The sequence below is a fragment of the Pavona decussata genome, unplaced genomic scaffold (genome assembly GCF_977016875.1).
Source record: "Pavona decussata unplaced genomic scaffold, jaPavDecu1.1 SCAFFOLD_508, whole genome shotgun sequence".
Taxonomy (NCBI): Eukaryota; Metazoa; Cnidaria; class Anthozoa; order Scleractinia; family Agariciidae; genus Pavona; species Pavona decussata.
This window is the reverse complement of record NW_028145825.1, coordinates 10140-23659: the sequence shown is the minus strand read 5'-3', so window position 1 is coordinate 23659 and position 13520 is coordinate 10140. Positions and strand designations below refer to the sequence as shown.

Genomic DNA, 13520 nt, shown 5'->3' with positions numbered 1-13520 from the left:
AATTCAGCTTATTATATAAAAAAGAGTAAGGCTGATTTCACGGTCAGGGAAGTATATTTTTCCAATATTTCGAAAGGTACGGCCTTTCTTCTTCAGGGTATGTTTGAGTATTGAAAATTATACTTCCCTGACCGTGAAATTAGCCTTGCTCTTTTTAAGATTATTTGTTTTCCAATTTTCTTGCCAATTAGATCTTTTACTACAGGATCCGGTACTTTTATTTTGTCACGGTGGTCCTTGCAAACACAGTTAATTACTGGTTTTTAATGAATTCCTCATGAAGTCTCATTGCAAGCTTATGTAAAATGAAGATTAAGTAGACTGTTCCAGAGAGCTGCACCGCTATATCTAAAGCTATTTTTTTTAAGAAATTTGTTCGTGGCACAGGAACAACTAAATCATCGGCTCCCCACCCTGTTTACGTCTGCTACGCAGGGATCAATCAGGTCCCAGTTGTTCAAAGCCCGATTTGCTAATGCTGGATTAACGTGAACTTTGATTCGAATTTAATTAATAATCATGATCAGAGATTTTTCCAAAGATATTGTCCCACAGTTTTGATTTAGACTTGTCTTTAACATGAGCTTTAAATTACAGTCGACTCTCGATAACTCGAACCTTCAACGGAAATTGAAAAAGGTTCGAGTTATCGGGATTTGAGAACAAATGACTGGATATAAGGAAAAAACGGTGTTTACTTTGTATTTCTTTTCATACGGCATACATTTTAGGGAAATTTAATTGTAGAGAAGTCGAGTGAAAATGAAACAATATTTCTAAATTAATCAGAACTTAACGTAACGTGAAACAAAAGAAAGAAAAGCAGCAGGAAAAAACTAGGTACCGCGAACATCGCCGGGCTACTGTATATTAAACCAGTGAAACCTGAACTGGACTGGCACACACTTGCTGCTACTTCAAAATAAATTCAATGTTTTGGACTACAGTACTGTTTGTTTTGACCTGTCACTTCTTGACAAACATGGTTCGAGTTATCGAGGGTAAGATTATATAGAAAATGACCTGAAGGGAAACGAAAAATATCTTCCAGTTAGCGGGAGGTTCGAGTTACCGAGGGTAAAATTACTGTAAATGTATGACGGAAGTTCAGGGGAAATCGATTTTGGTTCGAGTTCGCGCTAGGTTCGAGTTAGCGAGGGTTCGTGAGTTATCGGGAGTCAACTGTAGCTTTCAAAAACCGCTTTTAATGAGCGAGATGTAAACCTCGGTTAACTTTTAATCATTTTCAAACAACCGGGCCCAGCTGATAAGTCGTTGATTATTCCCGATAATCAATAACTAGACGATGACTAATCGAAGACTAAGAATTTTATCGCCTATTTATTAACCACCAATAATCTATGCCTGATTTCCTTATAGACTGCAAGCAGCCCCTTTCTGTTTAGTCGAAAGGTTGCGCGAAATAGCCGAGCGCGAAAAATAACTAGAACGAACGAGCGGAAGGGGGCTTCTCCTTTATTTCTCCTCGCTCCAGTGTCGCTGCGCTATGAGCACACCATCTTGACTAAGCAGAAAGGGACTGCTTGCAGTCTATATCGGTACATACAAGCCCGCCTCTAGCTGAGCAATACCCGTAGAGCGCTAACCTTGAGTATTAGCCTACCTCTCCTCCCCCAAAAAGTCTGATACTGTACTCAGGCTAGTAGAGCGCAAAAACTGACTCGAGCGAATTGAGCACGTGTCTTTTATAATTCTTCACATGCAGACTTTGGCCAGACTTTGCCCTTCCGCCATCTAAAGGAGTCAAGGCGGAGTGAAGAAGACTTGACATACATTCATCTGGGACTGAAACACAAAATTACATCGTCGGATTCCTGAAAACCGTTAGTATTTTGTTGATTTACACAGGGCAATCTGTGTGAAAACAGGACATGCGTGAGAAAATTTTTGCGGAAATGTCACGTCACGCGCCTCGATTGGAATAATTTGCATACATTTCAATGTAAACAACAGGTTATATTGTCACAGCACCAGCTGAATATTTCCTTGAGACAAACGGCAATTAACGAAACGAAAACGAAACAATAGACTGAGAAGGAAACATATATTTTTTTATTGTTTTACCCACGCAATCAACTGGACTTCATTATGAACGCAGCAAAGTAATATAACATTTTAAAGACAATCCATGACAGTCTGATGGATTGAAAATCACGCAGCGCCGATTTATTTTAAGAAATGACGAGCGACGTCGCTCAAATCGACGAAACTTCACATCTTGTAGTCAACACTTCGCCTGAAGATTACAGTACTAACAGTAGAATGACGGCAGGGAACATCAAGGTTTTCAAAAGGAGGTGGTATATTTTGTTCATATTCACGCTGCTAAACACTACAGGGAATATTTTATGGAATACATGGCCGCCGATACAAGAGACTTGTCAACTTGTGCTCGGCTGGGACAAGACAAACGTGTTGATCATCGGCGCTTTACAGGCGGTTGGTTCGATCATTAGCATAGTCCCTTCCGCTTGGCTCTTAGACACGAAAGGTGAGTAAAACGTTCAAAAATGTTTATCAGGTAGTCGCTCAGATAGTGTCAGTTAATGTCTGAATGCACTATGCTTTGTCCAAAAAACAAAATGGCGCCGGCAAAAACGACATATCTGAACGGAGAACACATTTCTGTTTCTGTTCGCTTGCGCAAAGTTGATCGTTCGCTCGCGATCGCCTTAAACAGTGAGATATGGTGATGAATATTGAAATTTTTATTAATCTTGTAATGAAAATTTAAGCCTATGGCCTACACACCGGCCTACCACGTGCTGACGTCTATGTCTTGCCGGCGTCCGATCCATTGTTTTTTTTGTTCAAAGCATCGTGAGAGTCGCGCCTTCCGCGCACGCGCCGCACGAAATCGTGCCCGCACCCTTAACAAGCATTGAATAAGCTTCAATGCTTGAGGCCCTTTTCATACCTCAAACGTTTCACCGAGGAAGCTGAATTAAGTCTCAGAAGGTCTCAAAAGTGAACTGGGCTGCGGAACACTTTATGCAGTGGCAAGAATCATTGCCATGTTAGTTCATTGTACTAAACTGAGGGCTCATTATTCCGGCAGTGGGACTACAGTGTATTTCAGAATAGGAATACAAGGAATGAACAGTATTCATGTTCTTTTGGGACCTCTGTTGAACAGAATAGTATTCCGTTCATTCTGCCCCTCATAGCAAAATAAACGGTCTAATGTTTACTCAGAAAAAGAAGAATTGCAGGAAGAGGGCGGAACTGTATGTGATCTTTTGGGATCTGACATTCTGCATATTGCTGTTCAGATTCGTGAACTGCAATAAGAATATAGCCAGAATTGTCCCAAAAAATGCACTTCAAGTTAATTTACTTGATTTTTGGCTGTCATTTCTTGTACATAGTTTCCCCCTGAAGTAGCAGAACGCAATAAATAACCAGAAATAAAACTAAACTGCACGAATCCAAAATTCACATTGTAGTAGGCAATGCTGCTTTGGTAAAATATATGTTTGGGCTGAGAAATTAGGCGACTAGTATTCTGTGACTATTAGCACTATTACTATATATGTACAAGTGACGATAATTTCCTACAGTTTTGAGCAACTGAAATCAAGGCCAGTATTTTTGGGGCAGTTAATTAACAAGTACACATTACTTTGTTTTTATTCCCGAAGTTCCTTCGTCGAATTCCTTCACCCGATTTTCCACTTTTTTCTCCTCTCACCTCCCTCCCCACTATCTCCCCCCTGCATGGCTGAGCAAGGGGAAGCCAGCGTAAATGCTATCGTCAGACATTAAAATACTGAATGTGATTGGGCTGAAGGTCTGGCGTTAGCAGTTACGCTAAATTTTATGCAACTCACCCCAGGAGTGATACAAATCTCTTGCGCTTAGAATAGAGAGGGTGGTGCATTTCATTTTCATTGTCATTTTTTTGCAGGGCTTCGATTTGCAGTCATCTGCTCCATGTCTTTACAGACCTTTGCTGTGGCCCTCGAACTCATCCCCACCCCTCCCCCGGTTAGGACTGGACTCATCACGTTTAGCGAGTTTCTTATTTCAGTCGCAGTTCCTGCCGTTCAAAACGCAGGCGTCGTCGTGTTGTCCGCGACCTGGTTTCCTCCACACGAGCGAATGACCGCCACTGCCATCGCGACCTTAGCTTCCTACCTTGGGTCTGCGTTTAGCTATATCGTCGGACCAAACCTCGTCCCTGATGTAGATTATGGCAATTTAACGCATTATCAAGCGGGAAAAGGTATCGACATTAATAAATTAAGAAATAACACTACTCCGGAGCAAATGAAATTTCTCCTTTCCAGGATCAATGACTACTTACTTCTTGAAGCTGTTTTAGTTGGAGTCTTGTTCTTTGCGGTACTTATTTATTTTCCCGCCAAGCCGCCCAGTCCGCCAAGCTTATCGTCCGCGGCCGGACGCTTGGATTTTGTTTCTGGCGCCAAAACTCTCCTGCAAAACCGGTCTTTCTGGTTGCTGTTACTCATTTTTAGCGTCAGTAACGGAGTGAACTGGGGCTGGTCTAGTGTCCAGGACCTTATCTTCTCTGGAGTTGGAATTGATCAAAAGACGGCTGGTTGGCTGGGATTTTGGGCCAACGTTGCTTCGCTTCTCGGCATTTCCTTTTCCTGGTACGTAAACCTATTATATATTGATACTAAGACCTTAGCCAAGGTCCATGATTTCCGTTTCGAATGAGTTACACTGTGAACTGTTTAGAAGATGGGGTTTCCATGTCTAACTTCGTGATACAAGAAACTTTACCGTATGTGTCTCTCGAGTCTTGTGTATTACAATGGCCTTAGTTTGCTTCAACGTAACCGTTTTGCTAGTACCGTATTTACTCGAATAAGCGCCGCTCCCGAATAAGCGCCGCCCTCGATTAAGCGCCGCACATGGAGCGGAATGGTTAATTAGCGCCGCCCTCGAATAAGCGCCGCAGCTCCGGTGCGGCGCTTATTTGAGTAAAAATTCACTGTAATGGCTGCAATGCGGTTCTAAGCCAGCAATGGGAATTTATTTTCATCAATAGTGATGCTTTTCAGTTCGAAGTGAGTATATCTTGATGCTCTTTCATTCAGTTCTCTTTTCAAAATGTTCGCGTTCTTCAGTTCTTGCGTGAAGGCTGTAAACTTCGCCGGTACGACAAACCCAACCTCCCTCTTTCTCTTCCCTGTAACTGTTGCAGTAAGGAGATTGTCAGCGTTTGCTTGTACAATCAAAATGTTTTGGCTTTGTGGTGTGAGCCTTTTAATAAGCGCCGCCCACAAATAAGCGCCGCCCTCGAATAAGCGCCGCACAGGAGACACGAAAAATTAAATAAGCGCCGCGGCGCTTATTCGAGTAAATACGGTACCCTAAACCACTGGGTACGCCGCGTGTAACATCGTGCGTTTTTCCATTCTTATCATTCCACTTCGAAATTGATGCTTGAATATAAATGTTGTCCGCTGGCAACAATTTCTGGGTTGGCCACGAGGTTTTGCACGCAAAGTTGTGTACAATGATGCACCATTGCTGCTTGCAGTGTTGTTCCGCGTATCTTAGCCTTAATAAAATGTCTGGGGAAATAAATCGATAGATTAGACTCGAACTATCCTCCCATCAGGCGGAGGGTGGTGTAATTGACACTGAGACGGCAATACAACTAATCGGTGAACTTTATTGGTCTTGCGCTGGAATTCGAACGCATCAACTCTTGAAATTGAAGTTCTGGCGAAGGCCAAGAACGGCGAATTGTTGAGGAGTTGAGTAAATAATGATGATCGTGATGGTTCGACTAAAGCAAGAAATAACATAAATAATTAGCAGGAAAAAAGACAAGAAATAACAACTGACAAACTGCGCACTTACAAATGTTTTCCAGAACACAGCCAAAAAAGAATCGAGCGTAGAAGGATAAGAAGTCTTGTGAAAATCGATCTGACGAAGAGCGTTGACAACGAGAAAATTATAATGAGTGGTTGAGGCGCCAAAAACCTTACGTACAAGCAAAGGCGACTAAAAAATAAATATGCAGCGCCCGGGGAATACATAACAAGCATAATAAGCAAGAAAAATCTAAAGTGAAAGGAATGTTCACGTTTGAATCCTACAGGTGGTAACACCTTTAGTTGCTTTTTAACATTTCACGGAAACTGAGATAGGCTTTGGCCGACTGGAGTGGGATGCCTAGGCCTGAGTCGAGTGAGGGTATTGCCAACCTCTTCATGGTACGTTTAAGGTTCTGTCATGTAAGCCTATCCTAGCAGACAGAAACCATACACAAACTTCAGTCTAAAAAAATTTTAGGTTCGGAGATGCAGTGATCGCAAGAGAGCAGAAGAAAGCGCGATTTAGCGAACGCGCGAGACTGCGTTCTCTTCAATTGAGCTTACTCCTCCAAAGCGCACCTGCGAATGCTCGCGCCCTAGATTTAACTTAACGTCTGTTCCCGCTTCAATTTGCTTTGCAGGTACGCCGATCGTATTCAGAGCTTCACCAAACCAATCCTGATCTTACTCTTCGTCTTCACGGCCGGCGCGCAATTAGTCCTCTCGCTAGCGTGCGATCAGATCATACCTCTGACGAAACCTATCTTCTTCGCTTCCGGTATCTCACAAGTCGTTCTGTTTTGCGGGACTGTGCCACTTATCATGGAACTTGCCGCTGAATGCGCATATCCGGTTGCAGAAGGGATCACTTCCGGTGTGATGGTCTTGTCTGTGTACGTCATCAACTTTGTATTCTTCGTTGCGTTCATGTTTCCGCAGGCGAGCCCGCGGTGGATGAACTGGTTACTAGTCTCCTCGACCGTGGTATGTATTCCACTCGTGGCTCTTTACACGGAGAGGTACAAGCGGCTGGATGTGGACGAATCGAAACAGAGCTGATATGTCACAGTTATCAACTGAAAAAAGTACCAAAAGATCGGGGGAAAAAACAAACAAACAAGGAAACGAGCCGACAAAAAGTATTACTGGAGAGTGCTGCTCGATAGCTTCTATTTCTGTAGTCACACCTTAGTCCCAACCAAAGCGCTTCCCTGGTTTCCCTAAAGTCATTGTGAGCGATTTTTGTCTTAAGGGTTGGTCAACTTCATGTAACGTACTAACAGCCGTTTAAGAAGAAAATCCCTTAAAATGGCGGGCTTTTGTGAGCTCGGAGAAGCGGCGGCAAAAACACAGAAAACAAAACCAACGAAGGGTTTTTAGACTTTAGTGGTAGAATTATCGCATCTCTTGGAAGGAAAACTCTTGATTATTTTCGATTTAATCGTACAGATCAATACATTGTTCACTGATCTCGTACTAAGGCTTGAATACCTGTGGTCGCACTTCAGGATTTCGTTCACATTGATTCAAAGGTACGGTTAAAACCACCTTGTACAGCATAATAAGTAACAAAGGAAAGTACTGCTTAGTAGCTTTAATTGGAATGGCCACACTTAACCACTTTGTACAGCATAGTAAACAACACCACAGGAAAGTACTGCTCAGCAGCTTTCATTTGAATGGTCACACTTAATGATTTCATCCACAGACTCAAAAGTTAGAACCTCTAAGGACCGGTCTTCTACGGCATAATAAACTTACCTGATTTTCCGGAGGTGAATTGCTAAAGTCCTCCTTTTTTTTTTTTTTTGGCGTAATTTATTTTTCCTGTGTCAGAAATTATAAAATAGAAGACTAGAAGATGAAATAAAACCTGTTACATTTTTTTCCTCATTTGTCACGTGATCTCTCGTATTTCTTAGCAATGCAAGTGAACAAGCCTCGTTTATTCCAATTGCAATCTGACAAAATTTAGAACAAGTTCGTAATGTTTGGTAACTTCATAAAGTTTGATTTTTCAAGCTTAGATTGACTGCGTTTGTCACGTAAATTTTTTTTTTTGATCTGTGGACACGCCAGATACCAATTCAAAAGCAGCATTCCCCACTCTAAGATTATCAAGATTCGAGCTAGCCTACGAACGCAGACGTATTTCCGGTATATAAGGCCCAGTTCAGACGCCGAACGTTTCATGAGCCGAACTTAATTCAAATTAAGGTCGGCCCAAATCACGAAAATCCCGCCTTTTGATTCAAAGGGCGAACTTAATTAGCCGAACTTACTTTACTTGAAGCAAAACCAATCGAAATGTTAGCGTTTTTCTTTTCTTTTTTATTTTTTTATTTGAAATACGTTATAATAATTTATGCATTAAGTGCGGCTCATCTGAATCAAAGCCGTTCCAAAGCCAAAATTCACGGCTGAGCCGTTCCAAATTGAAACAGCCGTTCTCCACTGATTCAGATGCCGAAATTTTCATATACTTAATTCGAGGTATTAGGTTCGGCTCATGAAAAGTTCGGCGTCTGAACCGGGCCTAAGTATGCGTTCGCAGTCCAGATTCCAACCTGAATCGCCGGTAAAAGGTTAAATTGTTTATGATAAACCAAGACAAGTCAGGCTGGCGAGCTGGCTGTCTCATGGCCTCGTTATCAAGACCCGAGCTGTCCTAGGCTCGACAGCAGGTGTCCTTATTTAAAATGACAGCTGCTAATTTTTCTTTCGCTGAAAACTACCACAGATTCAAAACATCGTCGTTTCCCGGACAATCCCTTGATTCTACAAACATCTATCAATCGTATTATCTTGGGTATATCTGCCAGCGTTTCTACCTACGATATCTTTCGCGCGACGTTTTGATAACAATCCTTCGCGCGAATTAAAAATTACTCAGAAAGTACTTTTGAAGCAGAATGTCGAATGTTTGCGGCAAATTTTCAGAATTGATTGTATAAAAAGCTTAAAATTTCGATTTTTAAAGCACGTCAATCGCAGTAACAGGATTACGAAAGGTGAGTAAACGTACGTATATATTTTCGAAGCCAAATAATTTTGTATTGGAAATATCGACCTCAGTTACCGCTTTGTTCGAAGTAAATTAGGATTTCAGGTTTGAAAGAAGACTTTCGTCCGCTGTTCCAAGAAAACTATAAAATTATAACTGCTTGTGTACATTAATCTGTGTGTAATATTCTTGACTATTCTTGGCACTGCGTGTAAATGTGTGTTAAATGAAAAAAAAAAAAAAAAAAAAAAAATAAAAAAAAAAAAACAGTAGCGAAAACTGCCCGACCCGTTGAATCACCAAATTCGATGCGATTCTAATAACAGTGCTGAGATAGGATTGAACCGAAAGATCTCTACAAGGTTTCCTTCTCAACAATTTAGCTATAGGAAGGAAAAAGTATATTTACCACAATTATGTTGAGTCAGTATATCTACTTTGTTTGGGTAAATTGGACGCAAAAGAATCTACCGAAAATAAAACATCATTTCTGGCTTGTCGTTGAGAGTTGCTCTACCAGTTCATTAGGTGTGGTAACTTAAAATAAACTTTAGAAAGCTTTACATAGTCAGTGCCGAACCTTTCAATGGATTACCCGTTATTGGGTAATCACCACCGCGATGAAAAACTAGAGCTTCAGTGTTTGACGGTAAACACTGGCACTTTCGTAACTACGTGAGAAAATTAATTCCGTTTGTTTTCAGAGGGACAAAAATGTTGCTTAGAGTGCGACTAAACAAGGCTATTTAGGGTTACACTGGTCAACGGGAATTCGTACATTACAACGTATTTGACAACTAAAAAAAAAACAACATTTCTCTTACCAAAATAGGCCAAAAATTTACGAAAACTGATGAAATTGGAAAACTAACAATATCGACAGTAAAATATTGTTCCCTAACAAAAAATTTCGAACAGATTAATTTTCAACTTGCAGGCCGCAACACACTTTTGACAAGAATCACAATAAAAGGCGGTTTAACGATCTGCGAAAAAAGCCGGAAACGAAGTAGAATAAATGTGTTAAATACATGAGAATGATGTGTCAGTCAGTCAGTAGCTTTCAGTGACATTGGCATACTAGGAAAATTAAAGAAAATCCGAGTTTTCCCAAACGGAGGCGAGCCCATGTGATGACAAAGGTTCCACTCTTGTTGGGAGTTCTCGCGTTTTCTCTCTTTTTTCTTTCTTTTTTTTTTCGAGTATGTCTGTCTTACTGACTGAAAAATACCTCATTCTCAGGAAACAACAGTTTTGGAGTATTTTATTATTTCTTGCTGGCTGTCTCTCTGAATTGTCTCATGCCAATTTTATAAGAAAGGTTAATAGGCTTTAACGTGTAAATATGTGCAACGGACGTGGAAATACACATATAATTACAGTCTTTATACAGCTGATTATGATCTGTGAACAGTATACACTATTCTCCCCTTGTTGGCAGCCACTTAGCAACAGTGTTTTCGCAACGCTGGTACTTGAAGTACTTGAGACATCACGACCAAATTCGTTTTCACCTTTTGAAACAAAAGACCTCGCGTTGTATTAAGGAATTAATGCCATGCGTCATGATTTGATTCTACAGGCCGCATACGTTATAAAATAAAAAAAAAATACATATACACAAGGAAGAAAACAGTTGAAAGAATTTTAGCATCCTTTTAATAACGGTCAACGAAACCGATCGATAAGCACTGTGATGGGAAAAAAAATTTTTTTTTTCGAAAAAGGCACCTTTAATTGTGTGATCTTTATTTCTTTTTCAGTGCACTCATTTTTAAACCCGATACGTAAATTGAACTTTTGGTCTTGGCCTCAAGCGGTGACGATCAACTCATGTTAACTAAAATGCCTCGGAGCGCCGAACAAGACAACAACCTTGCGATTCAGTGCAAAGGAAGAAAAGAACGAATCATGAACCACGCTTGGTCAAGAAGCAGTGAAAAAGGGATTCCATCTTCAGTCAAGGGCAGAGTTAATGAAGGTGATCTTTAATTTATGTTAATAACAGCAACTATTATTGATTTGAGGTCAGATACTGAGAAAAAACTACCAATTTTAATTGATTTTCAACATTTTCTCCTCTAAATTTGCGAAAATGTGCCGGTATTATTGTGAAATCTTACCCCTTTTAAATCTCGAAATCGAGCTTCAGCGAAAAATTCCACTCGTATTTAGATAATGTTTCAATTACTTTTTCTGAGTTCTGTAATTGTTCGAGAATCATGAAACGTGCTTCAGCTGTTCAGAACTGAGCAAAAACGACATCAATCATACCTTGGTGGACACGCGTTTTCCCGCGGTCTGCATGTTTTCTTCAGTTCGGTTTCTGACTGGTTCGTTAGAGAGCAGACGCTTTTTACGACATTTGATCCACTCGCATCTCGCCCGTCTGTTCTCGGAGGCGAGGGCCTATTTACCTGTAGGAAAGATAATCTTCGTGGTAGCCGGGAAAGGTAAAATTAAACCTTTATGCTGTAAAACATCTGCCGGCCATGATAATGCCTTAATGATTTACTACAGAGAAGCAAGAATTTCAATGTTTACCTACCGACTAACGAACTTGTACGGGTTCCCCTGTCGCCTTTTGTGCGGGCGACCAAGGAACATCTATTCACAGGAAAAACGTTTTATCCATTTCTTTCCATTAACGTTTTTGTGGCCAAATTATAATCGTTTTAGTAATTCCTAGTAACGGTAAATTATTTTTTGGCTTCATTTTCATAGTCATCAATGAAAAGAAAAAAGAAGACTCCACCAGATGCCTCATTAGAATCTCCAACACTGGGCACGCATACAGCCGCCCGGACGTAACCTCACTTGGTTTCACGAAGGGCGAGTGCCAAATTCTGGCTTCGCGTCAACGAGCTACAAACTATCTACTTTATATGTATTCTGAAAGAGGTCAGCCCGTGCTGAGAGAAGACGGAAAGAAAGGTTCAAGGTCTTTGAATTCAGATTCCGGATGTTCTTTGCGAATCAAAAATGATCACGAAAAAAGTGAAACTGACAAAACGATGACTGTCATTCGCAGAAACAACGGCACTCCAAGGATGTTGAATAAGCGCTTATGTTGTTCAGCTCTGCCTAGACGAAAGGAGAAAAGTGAAAGATTAGCCCCGCCTCGGAGAGCAAGTTTAACAGCATTGCAAACTGAAGCCTCTATTGATGATTCCCTAGGTACAATAATTATTCGAAGCTTCAACCAAGATTTATCACCGTCCGCGAGATTAGAACGCTACTTGATAAACTTACAACGTGAGGGATATTTAACAAGTGCAAGAAAAGAAAGAAGAAAGAATGTTGAAGTGGAGCTGGACAGAGGAATCACGCCCAAAGGAGTAGTTACTTTAAGATCAAAATTTTTGCCCCACCCTCCGGTGTATTTATTTGAAAGAGTAGTGAAAGATTCTCCTTTCAATTAAAGTTTTTAAAAATCTCTGTAGAGAGAAAGTACAGCCAGAACCTTTCTTGCCAGAAACTATCTCCCTAGACTATAAAGAGCATCACCCCCGTTTTTCCCAGAGTCAAATATTTGGTTTTATCAACTGCTGTTTGGAGAATTAGCCCTTCGTCAGCTCTTCGTCGCCGAGCGTTAGCTTTCGCTCTGACAAAGAACTGGCCAGGTCTTTAATAACACTGGCCAAATAAGTTTTATCAGTCAACTCAGTTGATAAAACGAAACATGTTTTTCACTTTCTGCCAAGGCAGCACTAAAGTTTCTTTACAAACTAACCCCCATTATCTCTCAGAGACAGCCAAACGAAAAGCCCGGGGAACAAACATACACTTGAAACTCGCAACTCTCTTGCGTCGAAGCTTTCGCGCATCGGCGGAGTTTTCGTGCCTTCACTTGAGTGCGGCTGTGGCGTTCGCATTAGGGATGTAACACTGGCCATTTCATAGAATTCTATTATTTTAGATACTTTGGGGACAATAGGATTTGATATAAATACCAGTTATAGCTCTCTCAGAGCTACAAGTTATAGCTCTCTCAGAGCGAGTGTTGTTTATACCATAGAGTCTGACGGAAAAAACGATACCGCTTTTAATCTCAGGGAGCAGGATTCTTATAACATTGTACAAAACAGGAATAACATATGTTGTTCGGGTTCTTGTTCTTCTTGTTCTTCAATCCGGCCGCTTCATCATTCAAGTAAAATATTTTCAAAAAATTTCTCCATCTAGAGAAAAGCTATTTTTGAACAAAGAGACTCTGCTGGCCAAAAATAATTAGGACTACTCACCCCGCCCACGCAGTTAGTGGATTTAACTGAAGGAATAGGCCTTGCACAGGCCCGATCGGCATTGTGCTCATATACATATGCTCATATAACGAATAGAGAAATATCTTGTTGTTTATTTCAACAAAATGGTCAGGTGATGATCAAAAATATGAAAAGCTACCGGGAAAAAACACGCTTGTGATTAGTCTATAAAGTCACTTAACGACAAGGGAATCTTTTCATTATTTTAATTTTGTTTTATGAACAAAAAAAACGCTCAATGTATGATTGTGATTGTTCATTCTACCCAAGCCTTGGCATCCGTAGAGATCGACGTTGTAGTTCATCTTTTTATCTCAGTTAAGGTGGTCTTCCACTCAAAGGGTTAATTCGTTTAGAAAAGAACTTTGCCGGAAACTTTAACCATCGCTTTATAGGAATTCACGCCCTGGCCTCAAAATGAGTCTTTTCCAG

General features: G+C 40.7%; 2 protein-coding genes across 3 annotated transcripts in view; both read left to right on the top strand.

The window, feature by feature from the left end:
- The window catches only part of LOC146450119 (uncharacterized), a 31876-nt gene extending 18604 nt beyond the window's left edge, over positions 1-13272 (top strand). The window contains exons 1-3 of one of the 2 annotated variants that reach the window (XM_085100719.1): positions 8566-8830; positions 10587-10804; positions 11548-13272. In XM_085100719.1, coding sequence (XP_084956845.1) covers positions 10657-10804; positions 11548-12245 — 846 coding nt within the window. In that variant the 5' untranslated portion in view covers positions 8566-8830; positions 10587-10656 and the 3' untranslated portion in view covers positions 12246-13272. Of the gene's footprint in view, positions 1-8565; positions 8831-10586; positions 10805-11547 lie in introns of those variants that run through there. The other variant, XM_085100720.1, reaches the window with a different exon arrangement.
- Positions 2010-7706, top strand: LOC146450120 (solute carrier family 49 member 4 homolog). The gene is made up of 3 exons (XM_085100717.1): positions 2010-2512; positions 3929-4637; positions 6461-7706. Exons 1-3 carry the CDS (start codon positions 2200-2202, stop codon positions 6876-6878), a joined length of 1440 nt encoding a protein of 479 aa, XP_084956843.1. The 5' UTR covers positions 2010-2199; the 3' UTR covers positions 6879-7706.
- Positions 13273-13520: the final 248 nt, after the last annotated feature.